At 34.9% G+C, this 18382-nt stretch overlaps 1 protein-coding gene across 1 annotated transcript in view; it reads left to right on the top strand.

The window, feature by feature from the left end:
* Positions 1–908: 908 nt before the first annotated feature.
* Smp_097820 (serine/threonine kinase) overlaps positions 909–18382 on the top strand; it is a gene marked incomplete at both ends in the record, with an annotated part of 25148 nt that continues 7674 nt past the window's right edge. The window contains one exon of the mRNA XM_018799850.1: positions 909–4310. Coding sequence (XP_018653722.1) covers positions 909–4310 — 3402 coding nt within the window. The remainder of the gene's footprint in view (positions 4311–18382) is intronic.

Below are 18382 nucleotides of genomic sequence, written 5' to 3'. Positions count from 1 at the left end.
TCATCATAATTAACCAGTAAGTTATTAGGTATGATGAATTCTGTGTAGTAGTATCCCGATAATATGAAGATAATAAATTCCTTGTATTATCAATGGAAGTATTTATCACTTAAACACAAAGAAATGTCTTAGTCAAGTTATTTTTGTGTTTGTTTGGTTTCATGAACTAAATAAAATGGATGCCTTTGTTTACCAAGTTGAACATGGTGGTGAGTAAATATCTCGTTAATATTATAAGCTGCTTATTATCCGTGTATGGCGTTGGAATTATTTGATATTCTTGCAGTGAAATTGTCTTAATTTCTTTGAGAGTAGCAGTTTCGAGTCGCCTTCTACCTCATTTTCTTCTGGAATGTTGGACATTATTATCAACCTTTAGACAAAAAGTGCGATCTGAATCTCCTGGTATTTGGATCTGTAGTTGGTTGTGTAGTCATGTTGACAACTAATTTGAGGTGATTTTTGATGTACAAGTTATATGAATAAATATATGCTTCTCGAAAGAAACCGTTGAAGTAATTGGATGATTAGTCTTGAACATACCTTCACTTTTTATCATTTCTTTTTGTAAATCTGAAGTAGGATTCTTTTGCTTTTATCATCTATTTGTCACGTATTTTCAGTTTCTTCGCTCTAGTTGTCTATTGCGCATTGTTCGTTTTGCTTATTTTATAATAATGCTAAGGAGTGTAGCAATTTGAATTAATGCAATCCATCCATAGACTTCATGTTATTTCACTTGTTTGGTGTTGAGAATTTTACTATCTGTTATTTATATTCTAACTTTTGTGTCAATATTGTTTTACTAATGTTGGTTTATCATTTCCCTTATTCCAGTGCTTGCTAAATATTTGAAAATCCAGTCACTTATAGGCTTACATGCCTAACAGAATTATCATTTCGTCACGATGTCTACAAGTAGTGATATTGTTCCAGTAGGCACAATAATCAAAGAAAGATGGAGATTTTGCACTAAAATTGGTGGCGGTGGTTTTGGTGAAATCTATGAAGCTGTTGATATGATCAACCAACAAAAAGTTGCTGTGAAAGTTGAATCAGCACAACAACCGAAACAAGTATTAAAAATGGAAGTTGCTGTGCTTAAACGATTACAAGGACGTGCGCACACATGTCGTTTTATTGGTTGTGGTAGAAATGAACAGTTTAATTTTATAGTAATGAGTCTCCAAGGTAAAAATCTAGCAGATCTAAGACGATCAACTCGTCGTGGATGTTTTACTATAAGTACAACTGTACGACTAGCTCGTCAGATGCTTGTTGCTATTGAAAATGTCCACAATGTTGGATTTCTTCATAGAGATATAAAACCATCAAATTTTGCATTAGGAACTGGAATTGGACCTGGTGCTGTAAATCCTAGACAAATTGTGCTTCTTGACTTTGGGTTGGCTCGTCAGTTTACAACTGCAAATGGAGATATTCGAGCTCCTAGACAGGTAGCTGGTTTTCGGGGTACTGTCAGGTACGCTTCTGTTAATGCTCATTTAAATAAGGAACTCGGACGTCATGATGATCTCTGGTCTTTATATTATATGCTTGGTGAATTCATAGTCGGTGAATTACCTTGGCGAAAAATCAAAGATAAGGAGCAGGTCGGCTTGATGAAACAAACGTTTGATCACAATCAGTTATTAAAGTTCATGCCACGTGAATTCAGACCATTTCTAGAACATATTCAAAATTTGACCTATTTTGATCGTCCGGACTACATGTATTTACATTCCTTGCTTAATGCTTATATGGAACGTCGTAGGATAAATGAATCTGATCCATTTGATTGGGAGATAACAACTGAGTCTACGCCTGTTAGTGGTGCTAATGAAACTAATCAGCACCATACAACACAAACACCTATAGTAACCCAACAAGCCGCTCAGGTCACTGTAGCTGGAGCACAGGGGACACTAGATGTCTCCAAGCTCCGAAAGGGTATTCCTTCTGGAGTGGATCAAAATCGCCCAAATGTCGGTGCAGGAGGAACAGCAGGGACAAGTGGATATATAAGTGGAACTAGATTGGCCGGAAGTAGTTCAAATTTAGCTTTTGCAGGTCCAGTTGCAACTACTTCGATGGCTAATGTAGGGAAATCTTTTGATGCTATCCCATGTCATGGTGGATCAAATGGTAGTGCTTTAAATTCAAGATCGGGTGTAGTTTCACATCATCGTAATACTGTCGACGAAATTTTGAGCAATCACAATTCTCAACAGCAACAAGGTAACAATACACCGCGTAAATCATTTTCAAATGCAGGTGCACGGTCGCATCGACCTGCCACTACTCCACGTCTTGTTAAAGAAGCTGGAGCGGCAAGAGCTCGTGAAGCTGCCTCCAAAGATGTTACCAAAATAGATCATTTTTACTCTCCACATTCTCAAGCTAATCGTGTTTCTCCTTCAGCTAAAGTTGGTAATACCGACTCAGTTTGTCAACCAACGGATAATTCTATACCGATTAGTTGTGGACACCGTAATAATGATCCAAACAGACTTCAACCTGGTATGGGAACAACGAATAGCAATTCATCAAATCGTCGACCTATAAGTGCAGGTGCAGCTCATCTTAGAAGTAGTGGAGGCACTATAGGAAGTACAGCAAGTGTTGTTGGGGCTGGTTCGGGGACGCGATGCGACACAAGTTGCACACATGCTGTCATTGTAATGGTAGATCAAGGAGAAAATAGTAATTATCATGATATGACAAAAGCTGTTCCACTTACACTTGCTAGTCATTGGATTGCTGGTGGGGAAGATGAAGAAGGTTCAGTCCTCTCTGAAAATGAAGATGCTGTCGTAAAAGTCAAAGGTCCCGTTTCTTCTGTTGCAAGTGCTTCTGGTGGGGTTGGGGACGAATACGATGCATCGAATCATTTTAACAAACTTAATGGGACAAATAATCAATTACCTGAATGTGGGAGCGGAGAAGGTAATGAAGTGTTTCCCAGAATGCCGTCAGAAAATGGAAATAACGACAATAATTACTTTTGTAATTGTGACCCTAATATGTTAAATTCTCAGAGAGTCTTTCAACCTTCTGGAGATGTTAACAAGGATGTTGGATCTGGTTCTTATCAAGAGCCAGAATCAGATGAAAATAGTGGAGAGAGATCTTCAGTGAATGTACCTTATATTACACCTGGCAGACTATCCATTTCTTCTCAACACACATATGGAGAGGTTGAAAGTGGTTCCTGCAGACATAATAATATTAATTCTTTTGGAAATCGAGGTGTTGCACGTAAGTTATCCCAAGGATTTCGTCGACAAAGAGCACTACCTCAATATCTTACTTCAGAATCAAAATTACTTCCAAGTTATGGTATACCTACAGCCAAAGAAAGTTGTTTAGTCAATTCACCAACTTGTTTGAAATCTTTTAAAAGTGACAATGATAATAATTGGATTACTCGAAGCGGTAGTGATTTAATGCCTCAGTTTCCAATTCCATTCTCACGTTCCACAAGTCCATACCATCCTCATGGCTTAGAAATTGTTGATGAAAATGCTAGTATACCAGTTTCTAAGCATTCGCCATATATTACACAAGAAATGGTTGATCGCAGAGGCCGAATCCAATATAAAGATTTACATGATCGTGATTATCGTGAATCAGGAAATCTAATTAATGAATTTCATTTTGATCCAAATGTTAATTTAAATAATAATCACAATGATAATAACAATACTAACATTAATAATAATCATAATTATTCAAGTACATGGAAGTTTAATCAAAACAGTAATTGTTTTCCTAATTCACAACAGTTAAATTCTTCTAATTCCATGTATCATCATTTACAACCTGTTGAGAATCAATCAAATCATATGAGTCGTTCAATGATATTATCACAAACTAGTAGCGCTGATCCATCATCCGCATATAATCTCCTTATGCATCCATTAAGAATAAATAATGAAAATAATGAGATTAATTTGAAACCACCAAATTCAGCATATTTAGCTGATAGTCCTATTGTTTATAAATCACCATTTCAATATTCTTCAGCATCTCCATCTGTTACAAAACCATTAACTACTACGATAATATCACGTGATTATTTTCGTTCTCGTCCCGATATCTCTTCAGCATCACGTCAATATTATGTTTCACAGTCAAATAATCATTTTAATACAACTACACGACGTCCGACATTATCGATCGCACAAAATAATTCATATCTAAAAGCACCATTTTCTAAATCTGAACATAATCTTTTACATGCTGTGGATAGCTTACCAGAATTGGAAAACAGACGATTTCAGCCTACAGTTGAAGATGATAGTTACTTGGTAAGTGTTATATATAATACTTAGTCTTGAGAGAGTTTAGAGAATGAAGAGAACGCTTGTTGTCAGAATCAAGTAGTGTTGAAAGAGCATAGCTGACTGACAATTCTAGGCTTTTCGCACCGTAACAAAGTAAAAAAGTGGACAGGATTAAAAATAATGGTTCAGTTAGCTGTAGAACTTAAAAGGAAACTGGTTGAGGCTCATAACCCTATTGGTGAATAGATAGTTGTATTACCTGTAAGATAAATTTTGTCGAGTCTTGTAATCATTGATTTGTTTTAGTTTATCAGATTGTTATCAATAATTTATCAGTAAATAAAGATATTAAATATGTGTAGCTTGATGGTCATATAGGGTGGTTAACTATGTATCAAAGTGGAGTCGAAACGACTGACGTTCCTGTATTTATCATTTAGAATAGACTAGAGTTATTTTAGGAGTCCTTTCAGAGTTGATTACTGAATGGAACTGGTACTGTTTAATAGCTATTTTGTAGACTAGTGGAGATATTGAAATCTATCAGTTATTCATAAATCCAGCACGGATTTGTGTTAGTTCAAGTTGACATATCGAATGGAAAAGTAAAAAATGAAATTAAAAGAGGAGTGGAATCAATTTCGGCTACAGTGTAAATATGAAAGTACACGAGAAGTCCGCGTCAAAGAATAAGTAAGATCTCAGGATAAAAGGTTAAGAATTACATAACTCGACATCTAGAGGGAGTTAAAGAATTATACATTTGCTCCACTGGCATTGATTTTATGCAGTATCACTGAACGTCTGTAACAGTTGGTTAAAAATTGTAGTTAGTTTAGGGACAGAGTATTAAAAAGGTAAATCAATCAATGGAGCTATAAGCTTATCAACTGAGCTGCTCTAAGGACGTTTTATGCATATATATCCATCACATATCCCAAAGACTGGCTAGGGTAGGAGTTGGTTGGAAAATAGCTAGAGCCAAGTAGGTTATGCAAAACTATATCAATCCTTAAAGTCACTGATCTCTGACATTTTATCGTCCTCATAGATGCAGATTCTCTGGTTGGAAACGTTATAGTAACTAATCCGTGGTTGCAGACATCAAGTGACATGGGCCAAAATTGATGATATTGGAACAATGTGCTCATTCTATCTCTTCCAAATCTTTAGTTTATCGTTATCCCATACTCTTCTTTCTTTTGTGACTAAATGTTATTTAGGAATAGAGAGCTCTATTCTTAATCTACTCAGCTAATATAGTCTTTACATAGTGACGTAATGTTTAAGACTTTTTTGTACAATATACACATAGATTTATCAAATAAGCCCATAATGTTACTATAGTTGACTATTTTGTCAACAGATAAGACCAAAAATCTAAACAGTGCTAAATACTTATACATCACATGACTAACTCTCATTCTAACAACTTCAAATAGCAGTGTTGGGTTCAACCTCAAGGCTAAGGAATATAACTACAGTTATGTGTTAGCAGTACGCCTATATTCTCAAACATGACGAAGGTTGAACATTCACGCCTAGGCATGAAATCAGTCTTGTTTTCCCAGGTTTGCTACTCACACTCTGTAGTTAAGCGTTGTATAGTTATGGACCCTAATGTTTTAGACAAAATATTGGTCAAACTGATTCCTTTGTGGTTGCCACTAGTGAACTGTTGTCTTGTTCTATAAGCTGATACAGTTAGTCTGATTTCTAGCTCCCGTACGGAGGCTGAAATCTCAGTTCATTTAATTTCTGAAAGTGAACTAAGATCTTTTAAAACAACTGAGGACAATCCATAAAGACCAGCTACTCCCTAGCTTCAAGAAACAGTTGTTTTATGTAGATGTCTAATTCACATAAAATCTGGTACGATTAACTGGGCATTGAAAATAAAAAGCATAACACTAAAAATATCTGTATGTGCCAGGGTACTGTCCTGTCGTCCAAACCGAAGCAGATATTTTTCTATGACCTAAAGCTCTAATCCACAATTGAGGAAAGTCATGTTAAGCGCTGCATTCTCAAGGTAGCTAGCAATCGAAAATACTTCTACATCATTCGTTTCCTCTCAATCCTGAAGCCCATATACACCATTGATTTGGCATCAGGGTTTTCCAACTTCGAACGTTTGCTTTCCATTTCATTTTTCTAAAAAAAAGTCACACGCTGCTTGAGGGGATTGAGTAGGACTCTCTTGGCATAAACTGTAAACGCATGACTATGAGAGCACTTTGAAAGGGAAAGCAAACCGTCCATACACTTGGCCCTACTAGTTCATGCACGAGCTAACAAGTGAGACGTTTTTTGAGAAATGCGAAATAATAAGACTACTAGATTGATTTTTATTAATCTATGATAAACGTTATCGGTTTATCGTACTCACTTTACAAAAACTAAGTATATGAAATTCGCTTGCTAGATGTATAATTATTTCTTAGTACATCTCAGTTCTCCTTTAAAAACTTTCCTCATTCATTATTTTAAACCTTTAATTATTTAATGACATGAAATTCTCGACAATAGTACTTGTGTATTTTAGCATTTGGTTGAACTTGATGAGTCTTGTACATGAACACTACGGTGTTGAGTTCCTAGTCCCACCTACTCTTGGATCCTTGAAAAGAAAACAGATGAAACGTATAAGGATTTTGTTTCCATGGTTCTTTTTGCAAAAGAGATGAGATTATTTATATAATCATATGACTTTGTGGTTCTAGAACCTTTTGTGAACATGCTAAAACTAGTAACAATTTCAGTATTTGCTCAGTCAAAATAAGGAGGACAACCGTTTGCTAGATTTCTCTTGGAAATTTCTAAAATACGCTAATAGGTTGAAGTGTTTTCAGTATTTTCATGGCTCTCTGAAACTGGTGGGAAATCACTAAAAAATTCCAAATGAGTTGTTAGTTGGACATAGATTAGATTAAAGCATGTTTCATGCATGATGGTGTTGCTGCGCGCTGATTGGCTAATTCTAAACCGATCAGCCCGGGCATATTATTGGAGAAAAAATCTAGAAGCTTCTTATGTATATACTATAAATATATGAACGTTATTCAAACTAGTGATTGCTGTTCACTTACGATTGTTATTTTGAATACAATTTCATTCCTGTTCAACCTGTTCTGATTTTGGGGTCTTGTTGAGTGTCATCGTATAAGAATACTAAGCAATAGGAATAGCTGGGTCATATATATAGCAAAATACATTTATAACATGAGTTTAATCTGTCTATACATTGAACTTCCAGTCTATTAGGTCAGGAGTTTGAACATATCTTCATGTATACACTTAGCGTCAATGGCATTGAGATGCTTAAGCAGATTAGTTGGGAACGTTTTACTAAAAATGAAGCCGTTTTTAATATGAGATTATACACTGATGATATTTGTCACAAATATTATTCAACCAAGTCCACTATGTTGGTTTGGCTGAGGAAGCTTGTCAATTACAGATCTGTATTATTATTTTGAGCAAAATGTTTCGTGTGAGTTTTACGTCCTATTGATGATATATAGTGTTTCGCATATATGCCTAATTGGATTTCATTGAATGGTGTTTGCGAGGTCACTTGTCTATGTAGAGTTCAACTGCTGTTCACTCATTGACCAACTAGACAATCACAGCTGGCACGATAGTCAGCCATAATCGACATATAGCCTGACATACATATACATTGTCCCAAGTTAGCGTATCGTACCACGTGCATTGAGTAATTCGGTGTGGTTGCATTTATTTTCTATCTCACTCAAAATCTTGAGTTTTAGGATTCATACATACATCACCTGTACATCTTCCTTCAGTTGTCCTTTACATACTTCATGGTTCTTCCAATTCTATGTTTATCCCGATTGTTCTATGTTTCGCTTCCTCTTCTCTTTATTTCAGTATTCTGCTAGCAAGCATTCCACTCGCAATCGCTGTTACATACTACTTAAGTCTGTCAATACAAATAGCATACACCACACCATAGGTCTAGATATTTGTTTGATTTATTCAAGATACAACTGGTCACTAAAACGAATATGAATCACACAAATAAGATGAAACCGTGAAGAGGTAGATGATGGAATGGAGTATATCGTCAAAAATAATTAAATCAGTAGAAATCAGCCGAATAGAACAGTTCATGATGAGAGAGAAAGTTCATTTTAAAAGATATATAACCAGGAAATATCCTTTCAGTTGCATGAGTTTCTTCCACTTTCATGAAGAATGTCAAAAAAGTGCACCAAGGTTCCATTGACTTCTATTTTGAGCCATGCTTAATAATGTTTCAAGCTACCGTGTTGCACAATCTCTAGAACCTCAACCAGGGAGTCATAATAAACCAACAGATGACACCCTCATATACCTTTCTTTCATACCAGTACTCCACTTCACAAGAAAACCAATTCGCTCTTTCCATCTCATCTTAGCACCTACAAATAGTGTTCAATACCAAAGATGCCCGGTTGACATTTTTAACGCATGTGCGAACCACCAAAACCGTGTTTCAATATTGTGGTATCAAATGATTAAAATCTAGAAGTATTCAAGATAAAAATAGGCAATCATGAAATAATTTGTAAATGCAGTAAATAGCTAGATGTAATCCTTCCAACAATATCTCTGATCATGAAACAATGAAATATATCTCAATTAATAATATCGATTTACTATTCGTATTTGTAAATAGAATAGGAACCTGAACTTCTGCTTTTAGGACGTTTATGTCCTACACTAAACTTGTCGTTTATAAGTTTTCAACGATTAACCTTGAACCGTTAGATCATGAGATTGGAACTTAGCTTATCTCTAACTGTTTGACTTATCCTAACCGAGGGTATCATAAAATATAATTTATAATTTGGTACAAAACTTATATTCAGATCTATCAATCATTAAACCTAAGCGATGCTTTCACGCATGTATTTATTATTATTATTGTTATTATTATTTATTTAAACACGTAAATATTGGTACAAAAGAGCACCAGATATATATGCGCCACACAAATCTTATTTGATTTGTGTGAGGGCTGTGATACTGCCCAGGTACCCAAACTGAAGCAGGTAGTTTTCTTAATGGGGGCCACACCCGGAGCCTTTGACCTAAAGTTCTGATCCACAAGGCAGTGGAGCATCGTAAGGAGATGCAGTCCCATTGTAGCCGGTGACCAACAATTGGTTCATACGCCATTTGTTCCTTCAGGATACTGGAGCCCATGTACACCATTGGTTTGGAATCAGGGTTTTCCAACTACCCTAGGTGGACTTGCTGTGTCCACCGACCCGGTTAAATCGCTGGACATTCACTTTCCGTCCTCTCGACTTCGTAAACCACACCCCGGCCACGAGAAGGCAGTGAGTAGGACTTTTGTGGCAGAGGTTATACACGCGTGGCCATGTGAGAGCATCTGGAGAGGGAGAACGGACTCTTCCCACTCTCAGCCGTACCAGGGCATTTGGGGGGGGGTTCACACATGACTAGGATCTATTTCCAAACAGAGAATTTCAACCTTTCGATTCGCTTACATGTATTGTTCTAATAACAGATTAGATAATTCTTTTACTTAATATGCCCATAAAAGAAGTTATCTATGTCTGATTGTTTCATATTACCGATTCATTCACATTTATCCATCTTTATATTATTTATATTCTTATCAATTATTGTATAGTTGGTATAACAAAAATGTTGGTTCTAAAAAATGAAGGTCATTCCATCTTTTACAATACACAAAGGTAGCTGTATATATTGTTGTTGTCGTCATGTGGTGGGTTTTTTTTTAAATTAAACATTTTCATGATAAATTAAACTATGCACCCACTGATATGTATGCACATATACAGCCTAGTTCTATGTATATTCTTACTTCTTTCTTTGTTTTTCTATAATAAACTATTTATAATTTCAATCGCTTGGCCACATTTTAGTTTTTTTTTTCATTGCACGAATGACTATTCACTTGCTTATTGTCGATATTTTTGTTTAGTAAGTAGTATATAAGTAGTATATAAACAACTTTTCTGTATTATATATATATATATATCATGTTTAATATTTTTTCATTTTTGTTGTTGTACATTGAATCTATGTTGTAATAATTTGTTGTATAACCATTATATCAATATCAGTAGAGATGAATGGTGGCTAGCAGTAGAATCCAGGACGCGCGTCTCGTCCTATTTGGAACTGTTCAGTTGGATGTATCTGCATCTCAGAGTTGATGTCCATCCTGGGACTTGAACCTAGTACTGTTCTCCTCAAATGTCATCGTGTTATTCACTTAACTATTGAATTCACGTGTTATACATAAAAATTAAGTTATGTACAGAATAATTTTGTCAAATACTTAATGATTTAAAAGTTTGGATTGTGGATGATGAATGATTAACACAAATGTTGAACTACTTACTTACTAGCGAACACCTAATCAGTCAAGTGTTTGTGTATCTATGTGTTGACTTAGCAAAATAATAAAATATTTGTAATCAATGTTTAGTAATTCTTAGTGCTTTTGATTTAGGTCTATCCTCCCTTTCTTGTTATTTAAGTTTTGCACCAGTGTAAATATCAACACGGATTTTGGGCACATCCAACTGACGAGTCCCAAGTAGAGTGAAATCCGCGTTCTGTACTGTACTACTAACCAGCCACAAACTAAATTAATGAATATGTTAACATTTGAGAAACATTTTAATCCGTAAATGCATTATTATTTTTAAGCTAATATTATTGTCGTTTATAATATTGGGATGATAATCATTCTATGTGTGATTTCATTAACTTCGTATCTTAAATAAACCAATATACAAAATATTACAAATTCGTAATCGAATGGAGTTTTGGAAGATATTTCAATGGTTGTTGTATACAGGTTGATGGTACTTAAATAATTGATAAGTAGGATGGATTGTTTGATGGAGTTTTGTTCTCTGAGCTGGATGGTTTGGTCATGGAGCTTTCATCGTCCTTCTGAACGACATCATCAACACAAAATTCGGGTAGATGATGATACTTATTAATTGTTTAACTTAAGTTTGTTTATCATATCATTAACAATAAACAAGCTCCACAAACCCCCTTAACTGATAAACAAAATTTTATCATAATATCTTTATTTTTCCCATGTTCAAAAAATGAATTTTCAACTTGTATTAGTTAGATTTAACATAAAATAAGAAAAGTTATATCGCTAATACAATCAGAACTCAGTATCTGAGTGGATAATGCGATGGAGTTTGAAGAGAAAGGTGCTGGGTTCGAGTCCCAGAGTGAACATCAACTCTGAGATGCAGGTACATCCAGCTGACGAGTCCCAAATAAGACGAAACGCGTCTTGTCTTAGATTCCACTGCTAGCCACTATCCATCTTTGCTTATATATCGCTAATAGTTGATTTCATATAATTACCAAATTTATCGTAGTGTTTGTAAACTTGGAACTCATGAGTGATATTATTGATGTCAACATGATATAGATTATTTATATAGTTGAGATCATGAATCAATTGAATCTAGACCACCATGGAAAACGTGGAAGCATTAGACGGCCGTTTCGTCCTATTATGGGACTCCTCAGCTGTGCGCATCCACGATCCTGCACTCGTGAGATTCGAACCCAGGACCTACTAGTCTCGCGCCAGATTATTTAGCTTTTTTATACAATTTGTCAATATGAGATATACATATAATATTTTCTTTTATAAATTATCTTCCCCTTGCTCAACGTAACGTTGTTAGTAAATAATGACAACTTTTGAAGTGTTACGTTATCTTATGTGTCAGGTTATAAATATTATTGATTGTTGGACACAATCGATTTTTATCAGAAGGGGTTTTTGTGAAGATTTAGTATTTTCATAGTTGAAAGCGTGAGTCAATTGAAGCTAGACCACCAGAGAAAACCTGGAAGCCGTCCAGTTCTTCCAGGTTTTTCCTGATGGTCTAGCTTCAATTGACTCACACTTTCATCTATGGAAATAATTGAGTTTTTGTTTATTTATAATTCAATGAACCATGAAAAATATAGTTCTTTCAACAACAACAAAAGCCCATACTTATAAACGTATTCTTAATTTAACCACGTATAGTATAAATTAGTTTTAATGAAGGAATTCATTTGGGTTATTTCATAAAGCAATTTGAAGAAGCATATTTTCATTGTCTGGTTTTTTTTCTTAGGAAGCTTGTTTAATGTTTTCGATTGTTTTCTGTAAAAGAAAACAAACAAACAAACAGTTTACTCTTCACGCTCGATAAAACAATTAAAGGAATAATTTTTTTTCATGAAGGGGTAAGGTTTCATGTTTAGGGTGTTAGGTTGATTACTGGTTTGGAAAAATCGGTAACATTTTGAAATGTGTATTGTTTATATCTTGACGGGTGGTGTCCAAATTCTGATACTGATACACAATGTGCGACACGCTAACCTCCCAACTGACTACTTCAGAGAGAACACGAGTAAGCGAGAAAGTGTATTTGGCTACTGAATAAAATACACAAGTACTTATTTATATATATATATATATATATATATATATATATATATATATATATATATATATAACACTCTATCCTTAGGACATTGACCCAATTCTTAGCCAATGAAACGTATTTGTCTTTTAGGTCACTTCGATTGACCTTCTCGTTGGGCTACTTCTGATTGGCTCTCCATATGAGTTTAGAATAAATGTGCAAAATGAAGAAAGCCTAAATTTATTGGAATTGAATGTGCAGTGATGTCTTAATGGTTAATACATTCGATTTCCAACCACTAAAACCCCTACGTTCGAATCGCACTCTAGTTACTTCTGTTTGAGCAACCAGGTAATATCACAAGCCTTCACATTAGTGTATGGATCAAAGCCAAATACACGAGTTTACATCTGGTAAATGGGTTAATAAAATTAGTGAATTTGAATAAGGCACTATCCCACAACTATTGATGTTTCGAAAGGGGATCTATCCTTTATGAGTAGAATCAGGAACGTAGTTACATAACTCACTAGAAATTATAGTCAAATATTTTTCTGAAGCTTTACTATTTCTCTTTCTTCACGGTTCGTGTAGCTGTTCAAGAACAAGGCTTATATATAATCTTGAAGGAACTAATATTACACTAATTAAGTGAATGGAAGCTGCTACATTGTTTTATTATTCGTTTCTCTTGTTGAATAGTCAAATGATGCCAAATTATTCCGTATGTAGGCTATCAGAAAGCTAGGGGGCGCAAACCAAAACGTGACATAATGATGTCAGTGATCTATTTAGGTAGGTTCAGATTACCTGCTTTGCGTCTACGTGATTATTGTAACCAATAGTTAGAGACCTTTGGTGAAATGGATCGTAATCGTTCACAATGGAGCATTTTATCTTCATCTTCCCTTACATTATTAGTTTCTCAATTACCATATAAGTTTTTTTTAATTCCACTAGTTCATTTTTTCTTCTGTAATCATATGATTAATTTTCTTTGGTAAAATTACTGAATTTGAAAATGTGTACCGTTTTGACTGAAGTTCACTAGTCTAAAGTTAAATGCATTTTGTATTATAGATCAGAAAGGGATTTTTTGTGGATATTTGTGGATATTGCGCACTGCTGAGAAGTCCCATAATAGGACGAAACGGCTGTCCAATGCTTCCAGGTTTTCCATTGTGGTCTAGCTTCAATTTACTCATGATTTCAACTATGAAAATTTTGTATTATTTGTTTGTATCTTTCCATTGATGTTTAAGACTGCAATCGATTAGTCTCTTATTGGAATATGTATCTCCTGTTCGGATTGCCTTGATATTGACTTAAGTCACAAGTATTATACAGCAAAGTTGGATGGTGGTTAGCAATGGAATGCAATAGAAAGATACAAATAAACAACACAAAATGAATTTAAACTTCACCCCATTGCACAAGTAAGTGCCTATCAGGACTCAGTAACTAAGTGGATAACGTGATATCGTTTGAAGTGAACGGTACTGGGTTCGAGTCCCAGAGTGAACATCAACTCTGAGATGCAGGTACATCCAACTGATGAGTCTCAAAATAGGATGAAACGCGTCAAACTGGATTCCACTGCTAGTCACTAGTCTGAATTTGTTATCATTCTCACCATTGAATCTGAAGTTCCTGTTTATAAATCTCATATAACTTTTCAAATTTACGGACAACTAATATTTTTCATCAGAAGGGGTTTTGTGGAGATTTCAGTATTTTCATAGTTGAAAGCATAAGTCAATTGAAGCTAGACCACCATGGAAAACCTAGAAGCATTGGACGGCCGTTTCGTCCTAGTATGGTATTCTTCATCAGTGTGCATCCACGATCCGGCCTCACGAGATTCGAACCCAGGACCTACTAGTCTCACTGGTTCATATTTTTCAAACAAGAACTATGAGATTCTCTCTCCAATCTGTTTTTTTGGAGTTTTTGAATGATTTTTCCATCTGCCTTCAAAACACATTAGAAATGATGTTTAAATCAAATAACACTCCACTAATCTATTTAATATATCCATCCAACAAATAAACATTTATTTGGTTATAATTTCAATGATAATGTTGTGGAATGGTAAAAGTGATTTTATGAGTTTTGTTAAAATCATTACTGAATAAATTATCCAGGTCTCTCGCGCAAGACTGGTCTAGGGTTCGAGTCCTGCATGCGGGATCGTGGATGTACACTGCTGAGGCATCCCATACTCTGACTAAATCGCCGTTTAATGCTTCCAGGTTTTCAACGGTGATCTAACTTAGATTAATTCATAAATTCAACTATATAAAATTACTACAATCTCCACAAACCCCGATTCTTTTATTATTGATCAATCCAATCCGATTGGTTAATTGATAGATTTGCTTGATGTATAATGTATGTAACTACACATTTTTACTTTGATAATAAAAAAAGTTAATGAATCTTCACCTGTCACATTCCTGTTATACATTTACTTTTATCAATAAGGGTGGTCATAGTAACATAATAAACGTTTTGAATAGTAATATTCTTTTACATAATACAGAATTATACACAAAGTTTTAATGATACTGATATCTTTGAACTACTTATAATATACATTGACATTTTCTTATATAGATTATATTACATAGATATGTTATTAGGTGAATGAATACTTCACATTCTGAAGACTACTACTATTACTACTACTACTACTATTACTACTATTAGTACTGCCACTACTACTACTACTACTACTATTACTATTACTACTACTTACTACTTACTATTGCCTGAGAACAATGAATGATAACGAATTGTTATCTATTGAATTATGTCATATATACATTGATTTCATTGTTTATTTTATAATCAAAAGACAAACAAACAAGTTATACCCTATATCTTCTACTTAATGTTCAGATGAAATAGTTTCAGGATTTTCAAATTCTAGTATCTTTTCATTTTTGTAAATAAATAGATTACGCTTTTTTTAGTATCTCAGCGGTATTTAAAATGGACTAGTTTGGCACATATTGTAATGTACTAACCACTGTTAAATCCATTTAAAAAGAAGAAGGAATAATTTCTGTAGGATAGAGATATGTATTCATAGATTGACATTTCATAACTATGGCTTGATTTGACCTCGACAATACTTATAATTAAGAATATTAACATTCATTCATGGTAATCTTAGCGTTCATTGAAATTTGCCAATTAGGAAATATGATATGGACTTTAAAAATAGTAAAACCATGATCTAGTGTAACGTTTTATATTGGATATTAAGAAGCAGTCAAGTTTATTCATGTATATCTACAATGGAAGCTAAGTTATAAGGAAATGTACTGCATTTTTGAACACAAACCTCTTGTAGTAAAAGGATTGGTAACCATTGGTGGGCCCAATTCAGTATAATTCATCGATTTTGACAGCGCACTACTGTATGCGTTTGATTATTTGTAGGATATTTTAGTTTTCGGTTGTTAATATTCATCTGTTAAGCCACGTGGTACAGGCAGGCGGTCGTGGAGGTGGATCAAGCAGATAGTCTAAAACAGTATTTTTCCCAAAATCGTTTGATGAATTGCCATGTGTGTGTAGACTGAATTTAGTGTTCATTTCTTCTAAATTCTTACCACCAAAATTAGAATGATTGCGTGATTGATTATAAGGTGATATTCCTGACCATTCGGAAATTTTAGCAGTGGTAGAAGCAGTAGCTGGGTTAGATCAAGCAACAGAATTTTTTGATTCAGAATGATCTGACTGTCTAGGAATATCGTTTAACCATGACTAGTTCTATACATACTGCAGTGTACTAACAACTGTTAAATCCATTAAATGGAAGAAGGAATAATTTCTGTAGGATAGATGATTATTCATAGATTGACATTTCATAACTATGGCTTGATTCGACCTCGACAAGACTTATAATTAAGAATATTAACATTCATCCATTTGAATCGAATGGATTAAAATATCAGTGTATAACAATCTAATTCTTTTACTGTATGATTTTTTAAACTATAAGGATTCAAAATGTACCATTTTGGTAATACTTTCAAGACAGACATTTCTTCAGCTGTTAATTTCTATCACTTATCTTTAATTGAGAAGTGTTTCAACTAGTTCATACAATACAATTATCTTCATTCATCGGTATATTGAATGTCTTAAGTCCAAGATTATTACCTCGTTTCTTTAAGAGGTAGATTGGATAGGAAATACTCTAGAATTGTAGTATTACCATTTAAGATCCTCAGTATTTTATATCACAATAAGTTGTAAGCATTTTAGAAAAGAGCATGACTACATACATTTAGTATCTGCAGTTATTCAGGTAAAATAAACTTAAAACAGGGTCCGTTCACAGCTATATTTACAGTTATGAAAACAGGTAGACAGACCAAACGTTTGAGTTGGACCCCAGTAATATTAATAACAATAGCAATATAATTTTGTTTATTCATTTATTTAAACACATAAATATTGGTACAAAAGAGCACCAGATACATATGTGCCACACAAATCTCATTCGATTTGTGTGAGGGCTGTGATACTGCCCAGGTACCCAAACTGAAGCAGGTAGTTTTCTTAATGGGGGCCACACCCGGAGCCTTTGACCTAAAGTTCTGATCCACAAGGCAGTGGAGCATCGTAAGGAGATGCAGTCCCATTGTAGCCGGTGACCAACGATTGATTCGTACGTCATTTGTTCCCTCAGGATACTGGAGCCCATGTGCACCATTGGTTTGGAATCAGGGTTTTCCAACTCCCTTAGGTGAACCCTCCGTGTCCACCAACCCGGTTAAAGCACCGGACATTCGCTTTTCGTCCTCTCAATTTCGTAAACAACAGTAATGCCACGAGAAGGCAGTGAGTAGGACTTCCCTGACAGGGTTGTATACACGTGGCCATGTGAGAGCATTTCGAGAGGGAGAACTGACTCTTCCCACTCTCGGCCGTACCAGGGCATTTGGGGGCAATAGAATTACATAACTGAAATAATTATCAATCTGTATTGCATTATCAGTAAAAAATTTTCATACAGGCTGTTAAAACAATCGAATCATTGTTGTACTAATAAAAAACAAGTCGTTTTATTATTTCCTTTCTCTGTACTGATTTAGTGTATGAACTTGACCTGATGAGTAGATATACTGCATCTTGTATTGTGTATAACTAACTGACTGACTATGTAGTGAATATAGAAGCTCATTATATTTTTGAAGTCTGTATGGATAAGATTATTTATGGCTAAACACATAAAAACCGCACTTCCTTGGATGATGTTGCGCATAAAGCTATTCCTGTATTAAATTAATTTAGTATTGTTTGTTTGAATCTTCCCATCGATGTGCTAGGACTGCAACTGCTCAGTCTCTAATTGGCATATGTGCATACTGTGCGTATTGCCTCGATATAGCCTTAATTCACGAGCATGGTAAGCAAAAATGGATAGTGGCTAGTAGTGGAATACAGTTTGACGAGCGCTTCGTCCTATTTGGGACTGGTCAGCTGGATGTACTTGCATCTCAGAGTTGATGTTCACTCTGGGACTCGAACACGGTACCTTTTGCTTCAAACGCCATCGCGTTATCCACTCGGCCACTGAGTCCTAGCACATCGATGGGAAGATTCAAA

The sequence above is a fragment of the Schistosoma mansoni genome, chromosome W (assembly GCF_000237925.1).
Source record: "Schistosoma mansoni strain Puerto Rico chromosome W, complete genome".
NCBI classification, from domain to species: Eukaryota; Metazoa; Platyhelminthes; class Trematoda; order Strigeidida; family Schistosomatidae; genus Schistosoma; species Schistosoma mansoni.
The sequence above is the reverse complement of the archived record's forward strand: the minus strand, read 5'-3'. Positions and strand labels throughout refer to the sequence as shown.